Genomic DNA, 25,330 nt, shown 5'->3' with positions numbered 1-25,330 from the left:
CAGGAGAAGTGCCAGCTAAACAGGAAATGCCCACCTTTTAGATTTATTACTCCAACGATAGAGCTCGGAATCAGTAGTGTTTTTAAATAATTTTTCTCACCAATGAATTAAAAGCCGAATGCGGTAAAATGTAATATAGATCCCCAAATACAGTAAACGGTGCACACACTAAAATGTGAAAGATTAACTCAGCACAGCCACGACCTCTAAACCGAAGCACCCAGTTGCGGCTCGAGGCCTGTCTGGATACAATAAAATAAAACTGATATAGACACAGCGAAATACTGGTCAGGTGGCACCTGTGTGAAGCACAGGATTTAGTTTAAATGTTTTAAGTGGTGCCATATTTACATAGGCCACGCCTCTGGAGAGGGATCCTAGTTAGGCTTATTTGGCCGTGCCCCTTTTAACCCCTAACGCCCTTTTCATCCTACTGAAAGCCCAGAATGCACAGCGAAACCTACTGGCCAATAGTATTTATGTTCTTTGCCAACTTTTTCAAAATCTGAATTTACAGAGACCTAGAAATGGTTCTATTTGTTCATCTCCCAGGTTTTGCTGATTTCTATGTAAAAATGTTTTGGTGTGTGGGGACGAATTTGAGGTCATTTGGGAGCAGGAAGTGTTTCCCTCCTCATTCTGAGATTTTATCCTACAGAAAGGCCGTTGGGGAACTGAAATATTGTAGGGATCACAGCAGTTACTGTAAACATTCTTAAGTACCCGATCTTATCTCTCCGTCGCTACCCCAGACCGCTACCCACCCACCATGACAAGGCGCCTGTGCCAATAACTGCTGTGAAGTAGAGGGTGTAAACTGCTCTAGAGAGAAAGCTCTCACCGGACAATAGATGCACAGAAAGAGAATGCACCACTACACCCTTGAGGGCTTACACATGTCACACCCCTATCCCTATTCCCACAAAGCCTACAGGAAACCAGCCAGCGGTCACCCAAAGTCGAACCATTTTCAATGCACTATCCCTGATATTTCTACATTCAGATAATACGCCTTAGGTGTGAGCTCCCATTCCAGCCCAGGAGTTTCCTTTCACCCATTGCGTAATATATGTGCCGTTAAAGGCATGCATTATGGGTCAATCCTATGTCCCCTGTCCCCTGGGCTCCTGTAAAGTGGCATACCTGTCCACCCTGCACGGATGCCTTATTCTTTGTTCGCTATGATAAGTCACTATCATTAGTGCCCACCATACAAGTGTCGCAATGTCTACCTATACACTATCAGCGCCAGAGACCGTAACCTAGCCAGCCTAAGGTGAGACCCCTGTGGCTCTTCTAACTAAGAGTAGGCCTTCTCATTGCGGGTTATAGCCCATTGGATTTAAATTCCAAAGAAAAAGTTATTAGAGGTGGATATAGGAAGATGTGAAATAAAGTGAGGTTGTGTTAATAGTTAGTTGCCAACACTCAGAAGTTTTGACACAGGGCGGGTTTACATTATATGTCAGTAATTTAAAAATGTAAATGTATAATTTTTTTTATTCAGGACCATGTTAGTCCAATCTGGACATTTTTTGGTGGAGCCTGGGCAGCACATGCATTGCGAGGCATGCTATATTCAGGTAGGGACTTGAAGCTCCGCCCACTATCCACCCATATTTTTCCTTGGCTTGTTTCATTGTCCACTGTACACTGTGGCTGTTCATTGGTCGATAGGCTTAGTAGTTCCTCCTTAGTATCGCTTTGTCTCATTTTGTAACCAGGGCCGGCTCTAGGCTCACGGAGGCCCTGAGCAGGGAGTGTAGGTAGGGGGCCCGAGGCCGCCAAATCCCTGCCAGGGGCCACCACGCAAATATGTATCTAAGGATATATATTGGCGTGGCGGCCCCTGGGGTTTGGCGGCCCTGTGCAGGTGCACAGCTTGCACATGCCTTAGGCCGGCCCTGTTGTAACCTCCCATAGTGACACCCCTGTTAGGAGTGTTGTTACTAGGGTAGGCTTTAATAACAGCCTCCGAGCACTATTCTTTCAGAAAGCAATAGCTCTCGCATTTGCGAGATTTTTAGCTATTGGCATTGTAAAGACAATGCATTTTATTTATCTGTTTTAAAAACAACACATAAATAAAAGGCATTGTAATCTACAATGCCAATAGCTCTAACTCTCGTAAATGCTAGACCTATTGCATTGTAAATGCTTGTTTAACATGCTTCTGTGTTATAATCATATTTTTAGACTTTTTAAAATGTTTTGTTTCAACATTATTCATTCCAGACGATTAATTCAGATATGTGTAATAGATGTTTTCACCTACATCTAGTCGACCAAAACTCGTCGTTTTCTAACACAACCCCTCAGCTACCCAACAAAACACCAAATTGCCACTGAACCCAACCGTCTTGTTGGGAGAGTATATGGATAGTCCAACAAATGAATGGGGATTTCATGCCATATTGCCCATCACGGTAAGTTAATTCAGACCGTTTGGGGTGAGGGAGTGCCTCAATTCATAAAGCTCGATTTGCTTCCAGGAAGTGTCTCGAGGCACTATTAAGGACAAGGTAAGGAATGGGTTTAAGGCTACAGAAGAAGAACACATTCCTCTGAAGGTAAAGGGTTTACAGTGAAACATTGAAACCAGGAGGCAATGGCATTGCTCGTTTTGTAAAGTTGCCCGAAGACTGTTAAAAAGTGGGATCTAGGAATAATCAGAAGGGATAGCTTTGATGATCTCAGAGACAAGGGCTTCAATGGCAGTGATCCAGTGAGGTCAGGTTTGCAAAGTAGAAAAAAAGGCTTTCAGACACTTGAAGTGTAATAGAACAAGTCTGTTAGGTGGCAAAGCCCAACGGGGAGATAGTGGAGCTTAGTTAAAAATCCTTACTTAATTCAGGAACCTTAAGAAGAGGAAAGATTAGGGAATCTGTTTTTTATACCCAGAGTTTTTCAGATTAGAGACTCCATCACAGTGGAAAGAGTTTAGGTTGTGACTATTCTAGAATACAGGCACTGTTCGGAAAATGGATTCAACCCAGTTTTTAACGTTTTGACTTCCACTATTTGGATGGAGTCTCATCCACTGTAATCTCTGGTAAAACAGTAGTTTTTTGAGTTGGCAACTATAGTGCCCGCGTTTTAAATCAAGCCAGCGGTGCATAGACCGATCGGGGAATGCGCTCTTGATATGTTACATGGGAGATGCATACAGTGTGTGTACTGTGTGTGTGTGTGGCTTAGGATGACCTTGGAGAGTCCCGGTTGGGCTTCACTGCATAGAGCAGTATTCCATATTGTATCTCCTTTGTGGATGGGACATACAACATAAGGTGGGAAGAGTCCTCCAGACAGGGATGTAGATTGTAATACCATCCCTGTGGTCCTTGGCAGTGGACCAGGCTCCTGGCAAGGGAAGGAGAGAACCAGATGCCCCTTTGAAGTCCAGAGACAGTTGTTGCCCCTTTCCTGCTTCAAACTCCCTCAGAGGTGTGACTGCAGCCGGCTTTGTGTAGTAGCTGAATGAGAGCGCACACAAAGGTCCACCCTCTGCTTCAGTCATGTTTGATTAACAAAGGCGTTAGCTTGGCCAGTCTGGGGCTATTTAACAAAATGTCTCGAACCTCCCGAAACTAGCTCCAGAGATGGATCTCTTGAATATGCGTCTACATCTGCAAAGTGAGGGTAATACGGAGTATAAATCCAAGCCAGTGTGCCAAGATTCGCATTGACCAGTAGCAGGACCCACACAGTAGTGCGGGTGAGAAAGGCTTGAGCACCAGAGCCATGAGCCCCAATTGCTAATGTCCTTGCCAAGGGGGGACAACTTGGATGACTGTGTCTGGTAAAAAGGAACAGCCTGCTGTCTAAAGGGGATTTGCTGGACTGTATTCTCCAAAGCAGCCCCTTCACTGTGTAGTCATCAGCCAAGTTCCATGGTGACTAGGAATCTCCGAAAGGAACTTTAGCCCTAACCCTGACGGAGAACCTGCAAAGAGACCATCTCACTGAAAAGGTGGGGTACTGTGAAAGTGCCCTGCAGGAGTACACCATCTGTAAAAGGAGATCACAGCTGTTCAGGAAGAAAGAAGTACTGCGACCACACGGAGTAGCCTTTAAGAGGGGGCACCTCTGTGGAATAAAGTGTTCCAAAGTGCATCAAAATAGGGCCAGAGGGTGTGCATTTATCGGCGTGCGAAGGTTCCGCTCACGAGGTGCTCTTGCTAATTTCCATGAGACTCCAATGGTCCAAATCACCCTCACCAGCTCCAGGGCAGGCGTAACTTGACAGGGGTGTCCACAAAAGAAGCACGGGCATACACCTGGCAGTGGCTACCCCACATCAAGAAGAAATAGCCTGGCATAAGTCTCCAGGAGAGAGAAGGCTGGTGCCCAGGAGGAGAAGGGGCCTGCAGAAAACCATTCTCAGTGAATGTAAGGTTGCTAGGCAACAGGATAAACAACAAAACTGGAGCTGCAGGGGATCCCTGGCTCCCATAACGAGGTTTGTGAAGTCTGGCTACAGTTTTGTTGTTTCTCTGGGGGAGGAAACTTTTCGCAAATGTTTTAACATTGTTTCAAACCTGACTGAAAATCAGTTTGGTCTCCCTTGGCAGACACCTAATATTTTAATGACAAACCTTGCAGGCTGTATTAAATGACGAATATTTTTGTCGAAAGCAGTACGCCTTTCATTTGACTTGTGATTGTTCTAAGCCCGTAGCCCTGTGTGCTCACTGCAGAAAGCCATTTATTGGGCGGCAGTTTGTCTGCATTGCGTTATTGATAGTTGTATAGGTTGAGGCCTGTAGGCATGCTCATTGTCACTAGGTACTTCGTGTATAATGTTGGCAGAATACACTGATGGGGTTAGCTCCTCCTTGGAAAAAACCTTCGGGTAGGTGATGTGCACTCTGGCTATTCTAGGTGGCCCCAGTTTAGGAAGAATTGTGAACTGGTATTCTGACTGAGAACTTGTTGACTGCTTCAAGTACTGTTTTGCATATTGTATATATTTTATGCATTTGTAACGCTGAGCTTAGGCAGCTTTGTAAAAGTGAAAGCATTGGTTGGACAATGATTTAAAGAGTTGAATTATCCATGTAATTGATTTCTGGCTTATCAACCCCGAGGTAACCCTGGACAGCTTTTCCCTGAGTGGCTTGGGAGGCAAGTGCTAAAGGAGTGTGCTTACTTTCCAGAATGGGGTCACAATAGTAAGGGGACACTGGGAAATCTACTGTAGTTGACACAATTGAGGTCCAGTAACCCCTAGATACCCTTGAGGCCCCCAACCTGTCCTTACGGGAACCAGCAAATATTTCTAAATAACAAATCTCATATTGAAGAGCTCATTCAAGCAAAACCAGTAAAAACAACATTGAGAAAGGAATGATGCAGATTGGAAGAACATTATCAGATTAAATGACATTTCACAATACAGATTCGCAGATTATAACGCATGCAAAACATTCTCAAATGACAGACTATAAGGAAACCAAAATATTCCCCATCAAAAACCTGAGCAGAAAAACTATTTTGCTTGAAGAGCAGATTACAGCACACGGCCAGACAGAACATGCACACAAGCGATCATGTCAAGACACAACCAGAGACCTATTCTGAAATTAGTGCACAAAAAAATAACTTTTTAGTTTAAGTACCCCACGGGAGCAGACACATTTTCACATTACGGAGAACAATATGCAGATTTGCAGCTTATTGTGCCAAAAATCAGAAGTATTATCAGAGTATGCACACAATAACAGACTCATTCTCGTGTTACCGAGCAGGCCACAGCTGAGACATGTTCAGATTATAGAGCATGCAGCAACAAAAGATGCTCAAATTATAAAGTACGTCACAATAAAAAGATGCTCGGGTTATAGAGTGTGTCATAACAAAAGATGCTGAGGTTACAGAGTATGCAAAAACAACAGTTGATGGACAGAATGCAAAAAAATGTCATGCATTCACCCCAGTACAGAGATCTGGGCCTAAATCCATTGTTTTTCTGCTCACCACACCACCCCAGTTCAGACATGGCCATATGCAAATCAGCCTTGACCCTGTGCCTCATGGGAACAGTCCAGCCGAACTGCCAAGCCATGTCTTCCCTGGACTGGAATCAAGCATCCTAGGACCGGTTTCTTGCCATCAGCCGTCTTCAGCAAGGATAGCTTAACTCCAGTGGCTTAGTGAGCACGGGACCCACGTCTGGGCATACCCTTCCCACTCGGGGTGACAAATGCAAAGGTTCCAGGGTATGCCACAACAAAAGATGCTGAGGTTACAGAGTATGCCACAACAAAAGATGCAGAGGTTCCAGAGTATGCCACAACAAAAGATGCTGAGGTTCCAGAGTATGCCACAACAAAAGATGCTGAGGTTACACAGCTGGACACAACAAACGATGCTGAGGTTCCAGGGTATGCCACAACAAAAGATGCTGAGGTTCCAGAATATGCCACAACAAAAGATGCTGATGTTACAGAGTATGCCACAACAAAGGATGCTGAGGTTACAGAGTATGCCACAACAAAAGATGCTGAGGTTACAGAGTATGCCACAACAAAAGATGCGGAGGTTACAGAGTATGCCACAACAAAAGATGCTGAGGTTACAGAGTATGCCACAACAAAAGATGCTGAGGTTACAGAGTATGCCACAACAAATGATGCTGAGGTTACAGAGTATGCCACAACAAAAGATGCGGAGGTTCCAGAGTATGCCACAACAAAAGATGCTGAGGTTACACAGCTGGACACAACAAACGATGCTGAGGTTCCAGGGTATGCCACAACAAAAGATGGTGAGGTTCCAGAATATGCCACAACAAAAGATGCTGATGTTACAGAGTATGCCACAACAAAAGGTGCTGAGGTTCCAGAGTATGCCACAACAAAAGATGCTGAGGTTATAGAGTATGCCTCAACAAAAGATGTTGATGTTACAGAGTATGCCACAACAAAAGGTGCTGAGGTTCCAGAGTATGCCACAACAAAAGGTGCTGAGGTTCCAGAGTATGCCACAACAAAAGGTGCTGAGGTTCCAGAGTATGCCACAACAAAAGATGCTGAGTTTACAGAGTATTCCACAACAAAAGATGCTGAGGTTACAGAGTATGCCACAACAAATGATGCTGAGGTTACAGAGTATGCCACAACAAAAGATGCGGAGGTTCCAGATTATGCCACAACAAAAGATGCTGAGGTTACACAGCTGGCAGTTCGGGCTGGACTGTTCCCATGAGGCACAGTGTCAGACTGATTTGCATATAGCCATGTCTGAACTGGGGTGGCAGAGTGGGCTAAAGAACGGTGATGGATCAAACCCAGATCTTTTGACTGGGTGTGAGTGTTTGATTGGTTCAGATGCTCCTTCCATCACCCCCCCCTTTTGTACCGAGGTTACACAGCTGGACACAACAAACGTTCCTGAGGTTCCAGGGTAGGCCACAACACAAGATGCTGAGGTTCCAGAGTATGCCACAACAAAAGATGCTAAGGTTCCAGAGTATGACACAACAAAAGATGCTGAGGTTACAGAGTATGCCACAACAAAAGATGCTGAGGTTACACAGCTGGACACAACAAACAATGCTGAGGTTCCAGGGTATGCCACAACAAAAGGTGGTGAGGTTCCAGAATATGCCACAACAAAAGATGCTGATGTTACAGAGTATGCCACAACAAAAGGTGCTGAGGTTCCAGAGTATGCCACAACAAAAGATGCTGAGGTTATAGAGTATGCCGCAACAAAAGATGTTGATGTTACAGTGTATGCCACAACAAAAGGTGCTGAGGTTCCAGAGTATGCCACAACAAAAGGTGCTGAGGTTCCAGACTATGCCACAACAAAAGGTGCTGAGGTTCCAGAGTATGCCACAACAAAAGATGCTGAGTTTACAGAGTATTCGCCAACAAAGGATGCTGTGGTTACACAGCTGGACACAACAAACGATGCTGAAGTTATAGAGTATGTCACAATAAAAGATGCTGAGGTTACACAGCTGACACAACAAAAGATGCTGAGGTTACAGAGTATCTCATAACAAAAGACGCAGAGGTTACAGAGTATGCCGCAACAAAAGATGCTGAGGTTACACAGCTGGACACAACAAAAGATGCTGAGGTTATAGAGTATGCCACAATAAAATATGCTGAGATTATGGAAGATGTCACAATAAAAAGATGCTCAGGTTATAGAGTATGTCACAACAAAAGATGCTCAGGTTATAAAGTATGTCACAGTGAAAAGATGCTCAGGTTATAAAGTATGTCACAATGAAAAGATGCTCAGGTTATAAAGTATGTCACAATGAAAAGATGCTCAGGTTATTGAGTAAATCACAACAAAAAGACATTGCAGGTATAGAGTACGTACCATCAAAGATGCTCAGGTTATTGAGTGTGTCAGAATAAAAAGGTGCCCAGGTTATACAATATGTCAGAATAAAAAGATGCTCAGGTTATAGAGTATGTCAGAACAAAAAGATGCACACAGAGAGTATGCACACAAAATAGATGCTCAGGCTATAGATTATGTCGCAACAAAAAGATGCTGCGGTTATAAAGTATGATCCATCAAAGATGCTCAGGTTATTGAGTACATCTCAATAAAAAAGATAGTCAGGTTATACAGTATGTCATAACAAAAAGATGCTCAGGTTATAGATTATGTCACAACAAAAAGATGCTGTGGTTATAGAGTACGTCACAAGAAAAGATGCGGATTTTGCATAGTATGTCACAAAAAGATGCTCAGGATAAACAGCTTTTCACAACAAAGATGCTCAGGTTATAGAGTATGTCACAATAAAAGATGCTCATGTTATTGAGTATGTCACAATAAAAGATGCTTGTGTTATTGAGTATGTCACAATAAAAGATGCTTGTGTTATGGAGTATCTCACAATAAAAAGATGCTCAGGTTAAACAGCTTTTCACAACAACGATGCTCAGGTTATAGAGTATGTCACAATAAAAGATGCTTGTGTTATTGAGTATGTCACAATAAAAGATGCTCATGTTATTGAGTATGTCACAATAAAAGATGCTTGTGTTATTGAGTATGTCACAATAAAAGATGCTCATGTTATAGAGTATGTCACAATAAAAGATGCTCGTGTTATAGAGTATGTCACAATAAAAGATGCTTGTGTTATTGAGTATGTCACAATAAAAGATGCTCATGTTATAGAGTATGTCACAATAAAAGATGCTCGTGTTATTGAGTATGTCACAATAAAAGATGCTCGTGTTATTGAGTATGTCACAATAAAAGATGCTCGTGTTATTGAGTATGTCACAATAAAAGATGCTTGTGTTATTGAGTATGTCACAATAAAAGATGCTCATGTTATAGAGTATGTCACAATAAAAGATGCTTGTGTTATAGAGTATGTCACAATAAAAGATGCTCGTGTTATTGAGTATGTCACAATAAAAGATGCTTGTGTTATTGAGTATGTCACAATAAAAGATGCTTGTGTGGACATAAAAGATGCTCATGTTATAGAGTATGTCACAATAAAAGATGCTCATGTTATAGAGTATGTCACAATAAAAGATGCTCATGTTATTGAGTATGTCACAATAAAAGATGCTCGTGTTATTGAGTACGTCACAATAAAAGATGCTTGTATTATTGAGTATGTCACAATAAAAGATGCTTGTGTTATTGAGTATGTCACAATAAAAAGATGCTCAGGTTAAACAGATTTTCACAACAAAGATGCTCAGGTTATAGAGTGGTACAAAAGTGGGTGGTGATGGACGGAGCATCTGAAACAATCAAACACTCACCCCCAGTCAACAGATCTGGGTTTATTCCATCACCGTTCTTTAGCCCACTCTGCTACCCCAGTTCAGACATGGCCATATGCAAATCAGTCTGACACTGTGCCTCATGGGAACATCCCTTTTGTACCGCCAGGTTATAGAGTATGTCACAATAAAAAGATGCTGAGATTATGGAATATTTTCTCACACTGAGGAGTTAGGTCCTGGGGCATGAAGTCGGCTGGACCATTAATAAATTGCGTAAAAAAGTAATTGACAACTTCACCTTACTTTTCTCCTTACAATTGAGGAAAAACAAACCAAAATTACTATATAGTCTGTTTGGTATATCTAATGGATACCTTTTTACTTTTTATTTCATTATTTTCAAGTGTTTTTTGTTTGAAAAAGACACAACAATACATAAAACATTTTCCACATGAATTCACTAAACGAACAATTACATTCCACATTACATATATAAATACCGCATAAATCCACATTACATATATAGACACCATATCAATTTTTGTCAACAATTAGATTCGCTGAATGATCTCTAATTCTAATCAAAAAACAAAGGACAAAGTAAACATTTGGATACTATTGTTCAACAAACAGCAACTCAATTTGTCAATATCATTTAGTATGCTGCAAATTAATGCATTCCCGATTTACATGCCGACGTGTTTCAAACCCATTCTGTCACTTTATGGGTTCTAATCGGGGCTCTGTCTCTTTTGTTTGTCTACAGGATATATGTTAAACAAAAAGAGGAAATTCTATTTTAGTATTCGGGTATATTTCTTTGCATTTACCACTAATCGCTCCTCTATTCGCACATGGCACAACTTGTACCTGAATTCTAGCTTGTCGCCGGTCGTCTGCTTTACAATTCACTTGCTAGCTCATATGTTTCTTTGTCTACAATGTAAAGTACCATTGTCAGGGATTTTATTTACATTTTGGTTGGGAGCTCAGCAACTCGTTTACAAAAGCATTGCATGAAGCCTACCTTTTCTGGTCTTTATCCACGTGTATGCACCCTTATCGATTGTTTATTTCGTAGTATATTCAAATACTATGGGCAAATGGAGAAACTTTAATTTAATATACATTTTTCATCTATTTTATTCATCTAGTTATCCTCCTATTAGGGCAACTTTTAAGACATACCTTGTCTCAATTTGGCGCATTCATGCGCGGGGTGCTGCACGTCTCGGCTTATTAGGTTTATAGAGTTGAGGGGTCGATGCTGCGTTTCCCTGCAAGTTTTAAAGGAATTCCATCACCTAGATGCACTCATTTTGCGTGTATATTTAACAGTCCTTTGACATCGCGGCCATCTTTTAGTGAGTTATTTAAGTGTTTGGAAACATTCGGCGAATGGGGGCCATCTTGGAACGGGCAACTTTTAAGCTTTCTAAGTTGGCTAGTGTGTTGTCTTGTTTCAACCCCACGATTACTATCAACTAGCAGTTTGTTACATTTATACCTTATTATGAAAGCTCCTTTTAGAATATTTTAGCTATCATTACATGATGCCGACTGTTTATTTCTGTTTTTAATGCACGGATACCAATCTTCAGCTGTTAATCCCTAACATTAATAAAACAGGCAGGACATTAATCAGAGTCGCGAAACTTCTGACAGTGTGTTCGAATCCAGTTAGAGCGCTATTAAATTTTAAAATCAGATATGCTTCTTTATGCAGAAGTAGCTTTTCTGTATCGATGGGACATTTTGACTGGTTTACACACAAGGGACACATAACTCAGTGGTTACGCTACACCGACGACGTGTGGCTCCTGTGTTTCCAAACACTTAAATAACTCACTAAAAGATGGCCGCGATGTCAAAGTACTAAGCGGATCCAAACTCGGCACACAAGACAAGTAGGTAAGATGCGCGACATAACTATGAAAGTAGATACTAAGTCAAGTGTTTTTGATACTAAATTTCAGTCTCTGTGTAAACACAGGAGACTAGCGGAGAAGAGGAACAGCGAAGCAGTTAAGCAGAATAGGCGTCTTATAGACGCACGAAGCACTTAGCGCGGGACCGTGCTATTAAAGAAAGGAGGTATGCCATTTCGTTTGAATTTTTTTTTTAAATATACACGCAAAATGAGTGCATCTAGGTGATGAAATTCCTTTAAAACTTGCAGGGAAACGCAGCATCGACCCCTCAACTCTATAAACCTAATAAGCAGAGACGTGCAGCACCCCGCGCATGAATGTGCCAAATTGAGACAAGGTATGTCTTAAAAGTTGCCCTAATAGGGGGATAACTAGATGAATAAAATAAATGAAAAACGTATATTAAATTAAAGTTTCTCCATTTGCCCATAGTATTTGAATATACTACGAAATAAACAATCGATAAGGGTGCATACACGTGGATAAAGACCAGAAAAGGTAGGCTTCATGCAATGCTTTTGTAAACGAGTTGCCGAGCTCCCAACCAAAATGTAAATAAAATCCCTGACAATGGTACTTTACATTGTAGATAAAGAAACATATGAGCTAGCAAGTGAATTGTAAAGCAGACGACCGGCGACAAGCTGGAATTCAGGTACAAGTTGTGCCATGTGCGAATAGAGGAGCGATTAGTGATAAATGCAAAGAAATATACCTGAATACTAAAATAGAATTTCCTCTTTTTGTTTTACATATATCTTGTAGACAAACAAAAGAGACAGAGCCCTGATGAGAACCCATAAAGTGACAGAATGGGTTTGAAACACGTCGGCATGTAAATCGGGAATGCATTAATTTGCAGCATACTAAATGATATTGACAAATTGAGTTGCTGTTTGTTGAACAATAGTATCCAAATGTTTACTTTGTCCTTTGTTTTTTGATTAGAATTAGAGATCATTTAGCGAATCTAATTGTTGACAAAAATTGATATGGTGTCTATATATGTAATATGGATTTATGCGGTATTTATATATGTAATGTGGAATGTAATTGTTCGTTTAGTGAATTCATGTTGAAAATGTTTTATGTATTGTTGTGTCTTTTTCAAACAAAAAACACTTGAAAATAATGAAATAAAAAGTAAAAAGGTATCAAGAAGATATACCAAACAGACTATATAGTAATTTTGGTTTGTTTTCCTCAATTGTAAGGAGAAAAGTAAGGTGAAGTTGGCAATTATTTTTTTACGAGATTATGGAAGATGTCACAATAAAAAGATGCTCAGGTTATAGATTATGTCACAATAAAAGATGCTCAGGTTAAAGAGTATTGCAAAAAAAGAGTATGTCACAATAAAAAGATCTTCAGGTTATGGAGTATGTCACAACAAAGATGTTCAGGTTATATAGCATGTCACAACAACAAAAAGTATTCACATTATGGATCCTGTCACAGCAAAATGAAGCTCGGGTTATAAAGCACGTGACAGGTGAAATAAATCTCCCATTACTGAACACGTCACAGCAAAAGGGTACTCAGGAGACTGAGCATGTCAATCAAAACGTTGCTCAGATTACAAACCAGATCATAGCAGAACCATGCTTGAGTCACAGAGCATGGCGTAGGAGAAAAGGGTCCTCTTTACCAAAGAAATCACCCACGAATTAGATCGTATTTCACACTAGAGATCCCCCAAAAATAGAATGTCTTCAATTGAAAAGCACATAACAGCTGACGACCTGTCACGGATGCGAATTGCGAGCATGTCAGAATGCAAAGAGGGAATATTCTTAATTTACGGAACATCTCATAAGGGAACTATTTATAAGATTAAGAACCCATCACCGCAGATACATTCACTTGTTGTGGAGCACAACTTGCAGATATATAGCTTTGGGGTGTTAAAGTAGAGCCATTGTCTTAGTATAGAGCACTCAGAAGGATTCTTAGGCTAAGCAGTCTGTCCAGCAAACAGATGCTCTGGATATACACAGGGAGTGAAGCTCCAGAATTATTAGCATGTAAGTGCACATTACAGCAGGCATGTGCTGAGGCTGCAGAGCATGCCACAGAAGAATGAGGCCTAGATTATTGAGCATCTCACAGCAAAGAGACATGCGTCTCACAGCAAAAAATGCTCATGAGCATGTCATAGCAGAAAGAGTCCCAGGTTATGGAGCATCTCACAGCAGAAAGGAAGCTTCGGTCAGCTCACAGAAAAGAGACACTCATCTCACAGCAAGAAATGCTCACGAGCATCTCATGGCAGAAAGAGTCCCAGGTTATGGAACACCTCACAGCAGAAAGGAGACTTTGATTTTTGGAAATCTCACAGCAAAGAGACATGCATCTCATAGCAAGAAATGCTCGCGAGCATGTTGCAGCTGAAAGAGTTCCGGGTTATGGAACACCTCACAGCAGAAAGGAGACTTTGATTTTTGGAAATCTCACAGCAAAGAGACATGCATCTCATAGCAAGAAATGCTCGCGAGCATGTCATAGCAGAAAGAGTCCCAGGTTATGGAGCATCTCACAGCAGAAAGGAGACCTAGATTTTTGAACATCTCACAGCAAAGAGACATGCATCTCAGATCAAGAAATGCTTGCGAGCATGTTGCAGCTGAAAGAGTTCCGGGTTATGGAACATCTCACAACAGAAAGATTCTCGGGGTTTTCAGCAAAAAATGCTCCGTTTATAGAGCATGTCATGGCAATTATACTGATAATGTCACTGCAAAAGCATACTCAGGATATTGAGCATGTCTTACCAGAAATATGCTCAACCTACAGAATACACCAAAACTAAAATATGCTCAGATTGCTGATCAGGTCACAGCAGCTTCGGTTATGGAGTCATGGAGTAAGTCACAATAGAAAGCTGCTCAAACTAGACTGCATGTCACAGCAGAAAGAGGCTTGTCTTCACTACCGTTCACAGAAAACGATGCTCAGTTAGTGAGCACGATACAGTAGAAAGATGCCCTGATTGCTGATGACGTCATAACAGAAAGATGCTTAGGTTATGGAGTGTGTCACTTTAGAAAGATGCTCAGGATAGACAGCATGTCACAGCAGAAAGAGGCTTGGCTTCACTACCGTTCACAGAAAAAGATGCTCAGTTAGTGAGCACGATACAGTAGAAAGATGCCCTGATTGCTGATGACGTCATAACAGAAAGATGCTTAGGTTATGGAGTGTGTCACTTTAGAAAGATGCTCAGGATAGACAGCATGTCACAGCAGAAAGAGGCTTGGCTTCACTACCGTTCACAGAAAAAGATGCTCAGTTAGTGAGCACGATACAGTAGAAAGATGCCCTGATTGCTGATGACGTCATAACAGAAAGATGCTTAGGTTATGGAGTGTGTCACTTTAGAAAGATGCTCAGGATAGACAGCATGTCACAGCAGAAAGAGGCTTGGCTTGCACTACCGTTCACAGAAAAAATATGCTCAGTTAGGGAGCACGATACAGTAGAAAGATGCCCTGATTGCTGATGACGTCATAACAGAAAGATGCTTAGGTTATGGAGTGTGTCACTTTAGAAAGATGCTCAGGATAGACAGCATGTCACAGCAGAAAGAGGCTTGGCTTCACTACCGTTCACAGAAAAAGATGCTCAGTTAGTGAGCACGATACAGTAGAAAGATGCCCTGATTGCTGATGACGTCATAACAGAAAGATGCTTAGGTTATGGAGTGTGTCACTTTAGAAAGATGCTCAGGATAGACAGCATGTCACAGCAGAAAGAGGCTTGGCTTCACTACCGTTCACAGAAAAAGATGCTCAGTTAGTGAGCACGATACAGTAGAAAGATGCCCTGATTGCTGATGACGTCATAACAGAAAGATGCTTAGGTTATGGAGTGTGTCACTTTAGAAAGATGCTCAGGATAGACAGCATGTCACAGCAGAAAGAGGCTTGGCTTCACTACCGTTCACAGAAAAAGATGCTCAGTTAGTGAGCACGATACAGTAGAAAGATGCCCTGATTGCTGATGACGTCATAACAGAAAGATGCTTAGGTTATGGAGTGTGTCACTTTAGAAAGATGCTCAGGCTAGACAGCATGTCACAGTAGAAAGATGCTCTGGTTGTGGAACATACACCAACAAAAGATGCTCATAATATGAAGCATATCACATCAGGAAGCGGTTAGGATTACAGACAACATCACAGGATATAGACATTCGAGTTATACAGCAAGGGCCCCTACACCACAAGGATCCTCGTCTTACCTGGGACGATGGAGACGGTGTCCTTCTCCCACGATACAACGCTAACGTATTCCTGCACAGTAGAGGTGATGAGGCACTTGAAAACAGCCACGCTTCCACGCATCGACCTCTGGTCTTCAACCCGCACTGAGTATGGTTCCCTGAAAACTGAGGAGAAAAGTAGGTCCATTATGGCGTGCGAAGGCGAGTCGGGTCCAAATAAAATCCTTAAACACTTCCTTAAACTAATACAACTCTTACACACATCTTTTGACTTTTGGGACTGACCCAAACAGCGATGCTGCCCTATAGGTCCACCTGGCCTCACCACTCTGTTCCACCTTATTTTAACATAGCTGTGCTCCTTATTTCTCCATACTACTGCCCCCTGGTACACTAATTAGTGTTAGGTCTCCAATGCATCTTGTGTAGGGCGCTCCATACATTGAGAGTACTTTATGAAATCAATGTGTTTAATGTAACTCTGAGCCTCCACCTCTCAGTCATGGTCCCAAGCACTAAAAGCCCTTTTCTGGTGCAAAGGGGAAAGTCTTGTACTGTATGTTTACTGCTTTAGTGCAAATAAATATCATTGCTATGGCCCAACCCCTCTCTTCTTGTAGCACAGAGTTACTTAGATTTACAATCTTCTACACAATGAATTTGTAACTTGAACTTAAAAGCCTGACCCCAAGTGGCATGATAGCCTTGTTGACAGGTTCTTAGAACCCAAGGGTGTTAACTATAGTGCGGGGCAGCAAGGAACCCATGTTTTCAGGATAACCTCCATGTAGATACATTCCTATTCAGATTCTTATATGTATATATATTTTTGAGGGTTATCCTGAAAGTCTTGTGTGAATTTGACCTTCCAGCATAGTGTTTGTGTAGTTTTGCTGGATTTTAAAGAAACTCTCAGATGCCATGAGCTCTCTCCGAATTGGGCGAGCCAACAGAAATGGGGAGCAAAAGCGAGACCGAGCACTATTCCATGATGGTTGGCCACTATGACGCCTCCTCTCTGTTGAGGGATCTGGAACAGCATGCTATACTGTCCGGGTGCTCGCGATATCGCAATTCTGGCAATTGTGGTGGGGCGATGGGTGGGGCCATAGGGAGTGGAATTAAAGAGGCAGCAAGATTGGGGCTCAGCCTTTTGCTTCACTGCCTCATCTCACCCAGGAGACCGCCCACTGTGTGATCTTTCAAACTTTACTTTGCCCATCAGGTCCTGTCAAGTATTGCAGATACCTTTTTTCGTATTGGGCGGGGTGAGTTTATGATTGGCAGGAGCGTTATCAGAGTTACCATGCACAGTTCACAAAATAATACACTCAGGAGATCGGTGTCAGTGGGACCTCAACGGGGAGTGCTTGCAGCATTTGTTAGAGAAGCTGCAATTGGAGGAGTTGGAAGGGTCGCTCTGGCGGCCTTTAGCCCTGCCTTACACATGAGCATTGGCGCTTTTGGGCACTGGCCCTTTGGGGGTTGGAGGATGCAGTCTATGCCAGGTTGTCCAGACTGGCTCTCTGATGGGTGCAGGGGTTGCGAATGCTCTGGGATGAACAGGCCTCCCGCATGGAGATAAACTCTGTTAATTCGTATAAACAGCACTTTGAAAGTGAAGCACAGGGGTTTTCTTGAAAGAGCATTAATCCAGAGTTGGGCATGGGGTGATCCAGGTACAGGTCAAGCATGAGCTTACAGAAGTTGCTTGCTATGGTGGCAGAGGGGCTAGGTGATTGGATGTCTAGCAGACTCTAAAATCTGGGGGAAAGATATACAAATATTGTAAAATTTTTAATTGTGTTTTCAAGTATACATTTGTTTAATTTTGATGTGTTAAATGTGATAAATACGGTCAATCTCTAACCAAAAAACCTAATGGTGTGGACTCAGGCAGTTTAGTTGGACAACGTGTGCCGATCAGCGGGAGGAAGGAGGGGTGCCTGTATTTCAGTAGACTGGGTGCAAAAAGGGACTCGGCATGTCCCATCACATATTCACCAAGGTAACTGTCCCAAAGAATAAAGGATTCTTAAACTACTTCTCTTGCCACCCAAGGGGATCGATCCCTCTTGAACTCCTCCAGGGCATTGCAGCAAGTGGCATGATAGACTCTAGGCATGTTAGCACACTCTCCAAGCCAAAGCGAGGCAACAGAAACGAAAACAATGCTCAATACAAACACATCCACAAATAGGAATTTTGGAAGCAGAGAGTGGAGCCCTAAGATACAGTATGTTATGTTATGTTATTATTGGTTTGTAAAGCGCTATATCACCCCGAGGTATCTAAGCGCTATCAGCGGACACACAACATCGGTAGGCAAGACTGCCAAATCACAGAGGCCCCCACGCCTCCTCAAAAAGCACAGTCTTCAACTTCTTCCTAAACACTAGCAGGTTAGTTTCCTTCCTGAGTTCTGCTGGGAGGTGGTTCCATGCCAAGGGGACAGTGCTAGAGAAGGCTCTGCCGCCCTTGGATGCAAAATTAGACCGAGGGCATATCAAATTACATGCCTCAGCAGACCGGAGGGTCCTACTTGGCATGTACTTAATGAGCCGTTCTTTAATGTATTTGGGGGCTGAACCGTAGATTGCCTTATGCGCGATGCAGAGGCTTTTGAATTTTATTCTTTGAGTGATTGGCAGCCAGTGTAGGCTGCAGAGTAAGGGCGTGGCTCGAGTATGCCTAGGTTTGTTAAAAATGAGCCTGGCCGCATCGTTCATTACCACCTGGAGTCTGGCCAGGAGGTTTTTTGGGAGGCCATGGTATAAGGAGTTACCATAGTCCAACCGTGCCAGGATCAGAGCAAAAACCGCCAGCCTAAGCGTGGAAAAGGACAGCAGTGGGGAGAGTTTCAGCAACTGGCGTAACAAGCTAACACAGGTGCCTACCACCAGTATAGTTGAGCTTGCTCAAAATATCGGAAATGCTTGACTAATAATCTTGGGGTGACCACCTGCAAGGACCACAAGCATTGGCAAAGTCCATATGTCTGGCTGGCATTTTGAATCAGAGTAACACATTTAAAAAAGTCAGCTGCGCATAATGATTATTTTCCTACACAATGCATCTATGAGATAAAAAAATCGAATGTGTTATGATTTAGAGTACTTTTAATATGTAAACTAACCCCTCATGCATTGGAATGCAAACATTGGCTAGGCAGCAGAATGATACACCAAACAGCTAATAGCATATGATGAGAAATGCAACCCTTTGGGCAGAGCCAAAACCCACACCGCATATTTTAAAGAAGTGTTAACAATACGTCTTGCGTTCAGCAGCGATATTAAGCCAGACCTAATAATATGAACTGAAAGAATAAATGGTTTGTTCCAATAGTTGAACTCTTTGAAGTCTATTCATGATGGGACTTGCTGTGGTTTGTAATGGAAAACCCTCAAGTGTTTTCTTCAAGATGGCAATGGTTTGGCTTGTAAGGACCCTGGTGCCAACCTGGCCCACTCTCAGGATGCCAAAGCCCACGCGAGCCGACCTCGCTCATTCCAATTCATCATCTCCTTACTCAGCGCAGGATTTACGTATAAGCTACACAAGCTATAGCTTGGGGCCCCCACTTTCTTGGGGGCCCCCAAAAAATATTATTAAATCATATTTGTCACTGACATAGCCACATAGAATATCTGGACTTATAAAGGGCCCCATATTTCAAATAGCTTAGGGCCTTATCAAGTCTAAATCCGGCGATGTCCTTCCTCGCAGTTTCTCATGTTTGTGCTTCTCCAGTCCACCATTTTGTCACACGCTTTGATGCATTGGGTAATCAGTGCAGCTTGCGGAGGTTGGGAAGTGGTCCGTGCACATTACTGCACATCTGCACTGCGGGTCCGTGCTTTGGGACGCGCAGTCACGTGCAGGCCACAGGTGCACCTGCTATGCCTCCGTGTGCGCTTCTTAGTAGGTGTTCAACCAGGCACATATGCCACACGCTCTGCTACACTTCATGGCAACACCTTCCGCTGCGTTAACCAATTCAACCATAGGAAACCACGGATGAGTGACAGCAGGCACGGTCGGATTTTTTATTTAGATCATAATCATGATAGAAAAGCACTTCCTGAACGTACTTCATCTGTAGGTTACAAGACAAAGGCTTTGGGGAACTGTTGCTCTGCTCAAAAATTGGGCATCGGGAGCAAGGCGACTAGGGCAGAGGCACGAATAGCCCTAAACAGCGTTTAGACAAAGGGTTGTATGTGCACTGCTGCTCAAGACTGGGGGTTCCTGTTGCCTCTTCGTCTCCAGTACCACTGGATGTGCAGGGCTGGTGCATAGTGGGCCCCTCACTGCAGAGCTAATGGAACAAATGCCTCCCACAGGTCTGCTACTTCATCTTAGTTCTCTTCCTTCTCTGCTGCTGTATTCCACCTCCCCTCTTCACTGCATCCCACAATCCTGCTACATCATCTCTCCCCCCACTCTATGCTATTTCACAGTTGCATTGCTGCTGTACCCTTGGTGCCCATTGCTGTGCTAATACAGCCTTTGCCTTCCAAAGCACTGCAATTGCACCATTGCCCTCTCGCTGCACTGTTTCTGCATCTCATCCCCGCACTGCTACCGCAACCTACAGCTCCCATAACACCTAGTGCACCCTGAACCCCTCGCTGCATTGCTACTCCATCCTTCCTCCCCACTGCGGTGCTCTTTCAGGGCATCCCGTTGCTCTGCTGTGACAGATGAGCATTCTACTGAAGTGCTATTGCAACATGCCCCGCCCACCCTCCTCCAGAGTATTGATGAGTTGTACTGCTCCAGCATGGAGTTGCTACACTGTAAAATACACACTTCATTGCTGCGCAAAGTTTACTTCCAACTGCAACTTCTTTACAAATTTCGCATTCCTCTGCAACTGTAGTCTATCTAGGCCTGGGCAGGAAAGTCCACCCTGCATAGCGGGAGCTGAGTTTTTTCCTCACTCGTGCTCGCCTACGTTAAGTTGGTGAGCGTGAGCAAGGAAAATCATTCTCCAGACCATCTCCTGATGAGATTTCTCAACGCAGGTGGTCATAGATGGCCGCTATTGCTTGCCTGGAGAAACCTTACGTTCGCATTGAGGAAGCTGCCACTTGCGTAGAACATCTATTCGAGCGGCGGAAAGAAGTAGCGCACTCTAGCGCTGCACATTGTGCGGTTTTCCAGTGTGGGAGAAACACCAGGCATTAAAAACAGCACGAACGGGGCGACCTAGCGCACTCTGCCGGCTGCGGAACTCCACGTAGCGCTGTAGAATTTTTGGGTCACTTCGCATACCGGAACTCCGCGAACTCCGCCCAGAACCAATTCTATCCTTGGCCCCTATTGCAAAATTACTTTCTCCTGGGCAACCTTTACAGTGTCACCCTCTCCTGGTCCTCCCCCTGCAGCATCCATGCCTCCTCTGCAGGCGGGGCTTGAATAGAATAAAACTGTAATGTTACTCTTCGGCCCCCACTGCAAGGCTTTACTCTCTGGCCTCCACTGCAAGGCTTTACTCTTCGTCCTCCACTGCAGGGCTGAAGTCTTCGTCCTCCACTGCAAGGCTATACTCTCCGGCCTCCACTGCAGGGCTTTACTCTCTGGCCTCCACTGCAGGGCTTTACTCTCCGGCCTCCACTGCAGGGCTTTACTCTCCGGCCTCCACTGCAGGGCTTTACTCTCTGGCCTCCACTGCAGGGCTTTACTCTCCGGCCTCCACTGCAGGACTTTACTCCCTGGCCTCCACTGCAGGGCATTATTCTCCGGCCCCCACTGCAGGGCTTTATTCTCCGGCCCCCACTGCAGGGCTTTACTCTCCGGCCCCCACTGCAGGGCTTTACTCTCCGGCCTCCACTGCAGGGCTTTACTCTCCGGCCTCCACTGCAGGGCTTTACTCCCCGGCCTCCACTGCAGGGCTTTACTCTCCAGCCTCCTCTGCAGGGCTTTACTCTCCGGCCTCCACTGCAAGGCTTTACTCTCCGGCCTCCACTGCAGGGCTTTACTCTCTGGCCTCCACTGCAGGGCTTTACTCCCCAGCCTCCACTGTAAGGCTTTACTCTCCGGCCTCCACTGCAGGGCTTTACTCTCCAGCCTTCACTGCAAGGCTTTACTCTCCAGCCTCCACTTCAGGGCTTTACTCTCCGGCCTCCACTGCAAGCCTTTACTCTCTGGCCTCCACTGCAGGGCTTTACTCTCCGGCCTCCACTGCAGGGCTTTACTCTCCGGCCTCCACTGCAGGGCTTTCCTCTCCGGCTTCCACTGCAGGGCTTTACTCTCCAGCCTCCACTGCAGGGCTTTACTCTCCAGCCTCCTCTGCAGGGCTTTACTCTCCAGCCTCCACTGCAGGGCTTTACTCTCCAGCCTCCGCTGCAGGGCTTTACTCTCCAGCCTCCACTGCAGGGCTTTACTCTCCGGCCTCCACTGCAGGGCTTTCCTCTCCGGCCTCCACTGCAGGGCTTTCCTCTCCGGCCTCCACTGCAGGGCTTTACTCTCCAGCCTCCTCTGCAGGGCTTTACTCTCCAGCCTCCTCTGCAGGGCTTTACTCTCCAGCCTCCGCTGCAGGGCTTTACTCTCCAGCCTCCGCTGCAGGGCTTTACTCTCCAGCCTCCGCTGCAGGGCTTTACTCTCCAGCCTCCACTGCAGGGCTTTACTCTCCAGCCTCCACTTCAGGGCTTTACTCTCTGGCCTCCACTGCAGGGCTTTACTCTCCAGCCTCCACTTCAGGGCTTTACTCTCCGGCCTCCACTGCAAGGCTTTACTCTCCGGCCCCCACTGCAGGGCTTTACTCTGCGGCCTCCACTGCAGGGCTTTACTCCCCGGCCTCTACTGCAAGTCTTTACTCCCCAGCCCCTACTCCAAGGCTTTACTCTCCGGCCTCCACTGCAAGGCTTTACTCTCCGGCCTCCACTGCAAGGCTTTACTCTCCGGCCTCCTCTGCAGGGCTTTACTCTCCGGCCTCCACTGCAAGGCTTTACTCTCCGGCCTCCACTGCAGGGCTTTACTCTCCGGCCCCCACTGCAGGGCTTTGCTCTCCGGCCCCCACTGCAGGGCTTTGCTCTCCGGCCTCCACTGCAGGGCTTTACTCTCCGGCCTCCACTTCAGGGCTTTACTCTCCGGCCTCCACTGCAAGGCTTTACTCTCCGGCCCCCACTGCAGGGCTTTACTCTGCGGCCTCCACTGCAGGGCTTTACTCCCCGGCCTCTACTGCAAGGCTTTACTCCCCAGCCCCTACTGCAAGGCTTTACTCTCCGGCCTCCACTGCAAGGCTTTACTCTCCGGCCTCCACTGCAAGGCTTTACTCTCCGGCCTCCACTGCAGGGCTTTACTCCCCGGCCTGCACTGCAAGGCTTTACTCTCTAGCCCCTACTGCAAGGCTTTACTCTCCAGCCTCCACTGCAAGGCTTTACTCTCCGGCCTCCACTGCAGGGCTTTACTCTCGGGCCTCCACTGCAGGGCTTTACTCCCCGGCCTCCACTGCAAGGCTTTACTCCATGGCCTCCACTGCAAGGCTTTACTCTCTGGCCTCCACTGCAGGGCTTTACTCTCCGGCCTCCTCTGCAAGGCTTTACTCTCCGGCGCCCACTGCAAGGCTTTACTCTCCGGCCTCCACTGCAGGGCTTTACTCTCCGGCCTCCACTGCAGGGCTTTACTCTCCGGCCTCCACTGCAGGGCTTTCCTCTCCGGCCTCCACTGCAGGGCTTTCCTCTCCGGCCTCCACTGCAGGGCTTTACTCTCCAGCCTCCTCTGCAGGGCTTTACTCTCCAGCCTCCTCTGCAGGGCTTTACTCTCCAGCCTCCGCTGCAGGGCTTTACTCTCCAGCCTCCGCTGCAGGGCTTTACTCTCCAGCCTCCACTGCAGGGCTTTACTCTCCAGCCTCCACTTCAGGGCTTTCCTCTCCGGCTTCCACTGCAGGGCTTTACTCTCCAGCCTCCACTGCAGGGCTTTATTCTCCAGCCTCCTCTGCAGGGCTTTACTCTCCAGCCTCCTCTGCAGGGCTTTACTCTCCAGCCTCCGCTGTAGGGCTTTACTCTCCAGCCTCCGCTGCAGGGCTTTACTCTCCAGCCTCCGCTGCAGGGCTTTACTCTCCAGCCTCCACTGCAAGGCTTTACTCTCCGGCCTCCGCTGCAGGGCTTTACTCTCCAGCCTCCGCTGCAGGGCTTTACTCTCCAGCCTCCACTGCAAGGCTTTACTCTCCGGCCTCCACTGCAGGACTTTACTCTCCGGCCTCCACTGCAGGGCTTTACTCTCCGGCCTCCACTGCAGGGCTTTACTCTCCGGCCTCCACTGCAGGGCTTTACTCTCCGGCCTCCACTGCAGGGCTTTACTCTCCGGCCTCCACTGCAGGGCTTTACTCTCCGGCCTCCACTGCAGGGCTATACTCTCCGGCCTCCTCTGCAGGGCTTTACTCTCCGGCCTCCACTGCAAGGGTTTACTCTCCGGCCTCCACTGCAGGGCTTTACTCTCCGGCCACCACTGCAGGGCTTTACTCTCCGGCCACCACTGCAGGGCTTTTCTCTCCGGCCTCCACTGCAGGGCTTTACTCTCCGGCCTCCACTGCAGGGCTTTACTCTCCAGCCTCCACTGCAAGGCTATACTCTCCGGCCTCCTCTGCAGGGCTTTACTCTCCGGCCTCCACTGCAAGGGTTTACTCTCCGGCCTCCACTGCAAGGGTTTACTCTCCGGCCTCCACTGCAGGGCTTTACTCTCCGGCCACCACTGCAGGGCTTTACTCTCCGGCCACCACTGCAGGGCTTTACTCTCCGGCCTCCACTGCAGGGCTTTACTCTCCAGCCTCCACTTCAGGGCTTTACTCTCCGGCCTCCACTGGTTTACCCTGTCCTGGGTCACCCACTGCAGTGCCCAGAGCCCGGCAGTTTCGCCGTCTCACCTTCCTCTGGGTGGCGTCCGGATGGAGGGGGGGAGTGAGCTCGATCACAGCCGCTCCGTCGACAGCGCATGCGCGCCAGAGAGGGCTCGTGGCAGGCAGCCACCTGTCGCTCGCACCCCCGTGTTTGCTAATTAAACTCTTATAAATTCACCATTACTCAGAGCAACGAAAGGTTTATGGCTCTGGGAGCCCCGGGGTGCCACTGGATGAAGGGGGGGGGGAGGGAGGGAGGGAGGCGGTGTGTGCGCGGAGAAGTATCCGGCGGACCAGTTTCCAAGTTCTAGAAGCGCAGGCTGATAAAGCGAGAAGAATAAACCCTAATGAAATGTCAAGCTGGACAAATTCCCATTTATAGCAAGCCGGACCGTTTCGCACAGGATGCGGAATCGAATGGTCGATTTTTTTTTTTCTTACTAATTTAAAAAAACAAAAAAGAACTGTGGGTAATGGGTGAAGTGAGCTGACTCGTCCATACTGTAGGCTGTGGTGGCCAGAAGCAAATATGAAGGACTATTTAACAGATCGATAGATGACGCCGCTAACGGAAGTCCCCTATAAAGTATTCGATTTTTGGAAAAACA

The 25,330-nt window shown here is 45.7% G+C and overlaps 1 protein-coding gene across 5 annotated transcripts in view; it reads right to left on the bottom strand.

Annotated features, from left to right (window-relative positions):
• DSCAML1 (DS cell adhesion molecule like 1) overlaps positions 1-25,330 on the bottom strand; it is a 516,476-nt gene that overhangs the window by 399,154 nt on the left and 91,992 nt on the right. For all 5 annotated transcript variants that reach the window (XM_078682268.1, XM_078682269.1, XM_078682271.1 and 2 more), the window contains exon 3: positions 15,896-16,042. In XM_078682268.1, the coding sequence (XP_078538394.1) occupies positions 15,896-16,042 (147 nt within the window). The remainder of the gene's footprint in view (positions 1-15,895; positions 16,043-25,330) is intronic.

This window comes from Lissotriton helveticus, chromosome 3_1 (genome assembly GCF_964261635.1).
Source record: "Lissotriton helveticus chromosome 3_1, aLisHel1.1, whole genome shotgun sequence".
NCBI classification, from domain to species: Eukaryota; Metazoa; Chordata; class Amphibia; order Caudata; family Salamandridae; genus Lissotriton; species Lissotriton helveticus.
The sequence above is the reverse complement of the archived record's forward strand: the minus strand, read 5'-3'. Positions and strand labels throughout refer to the sequence as shown.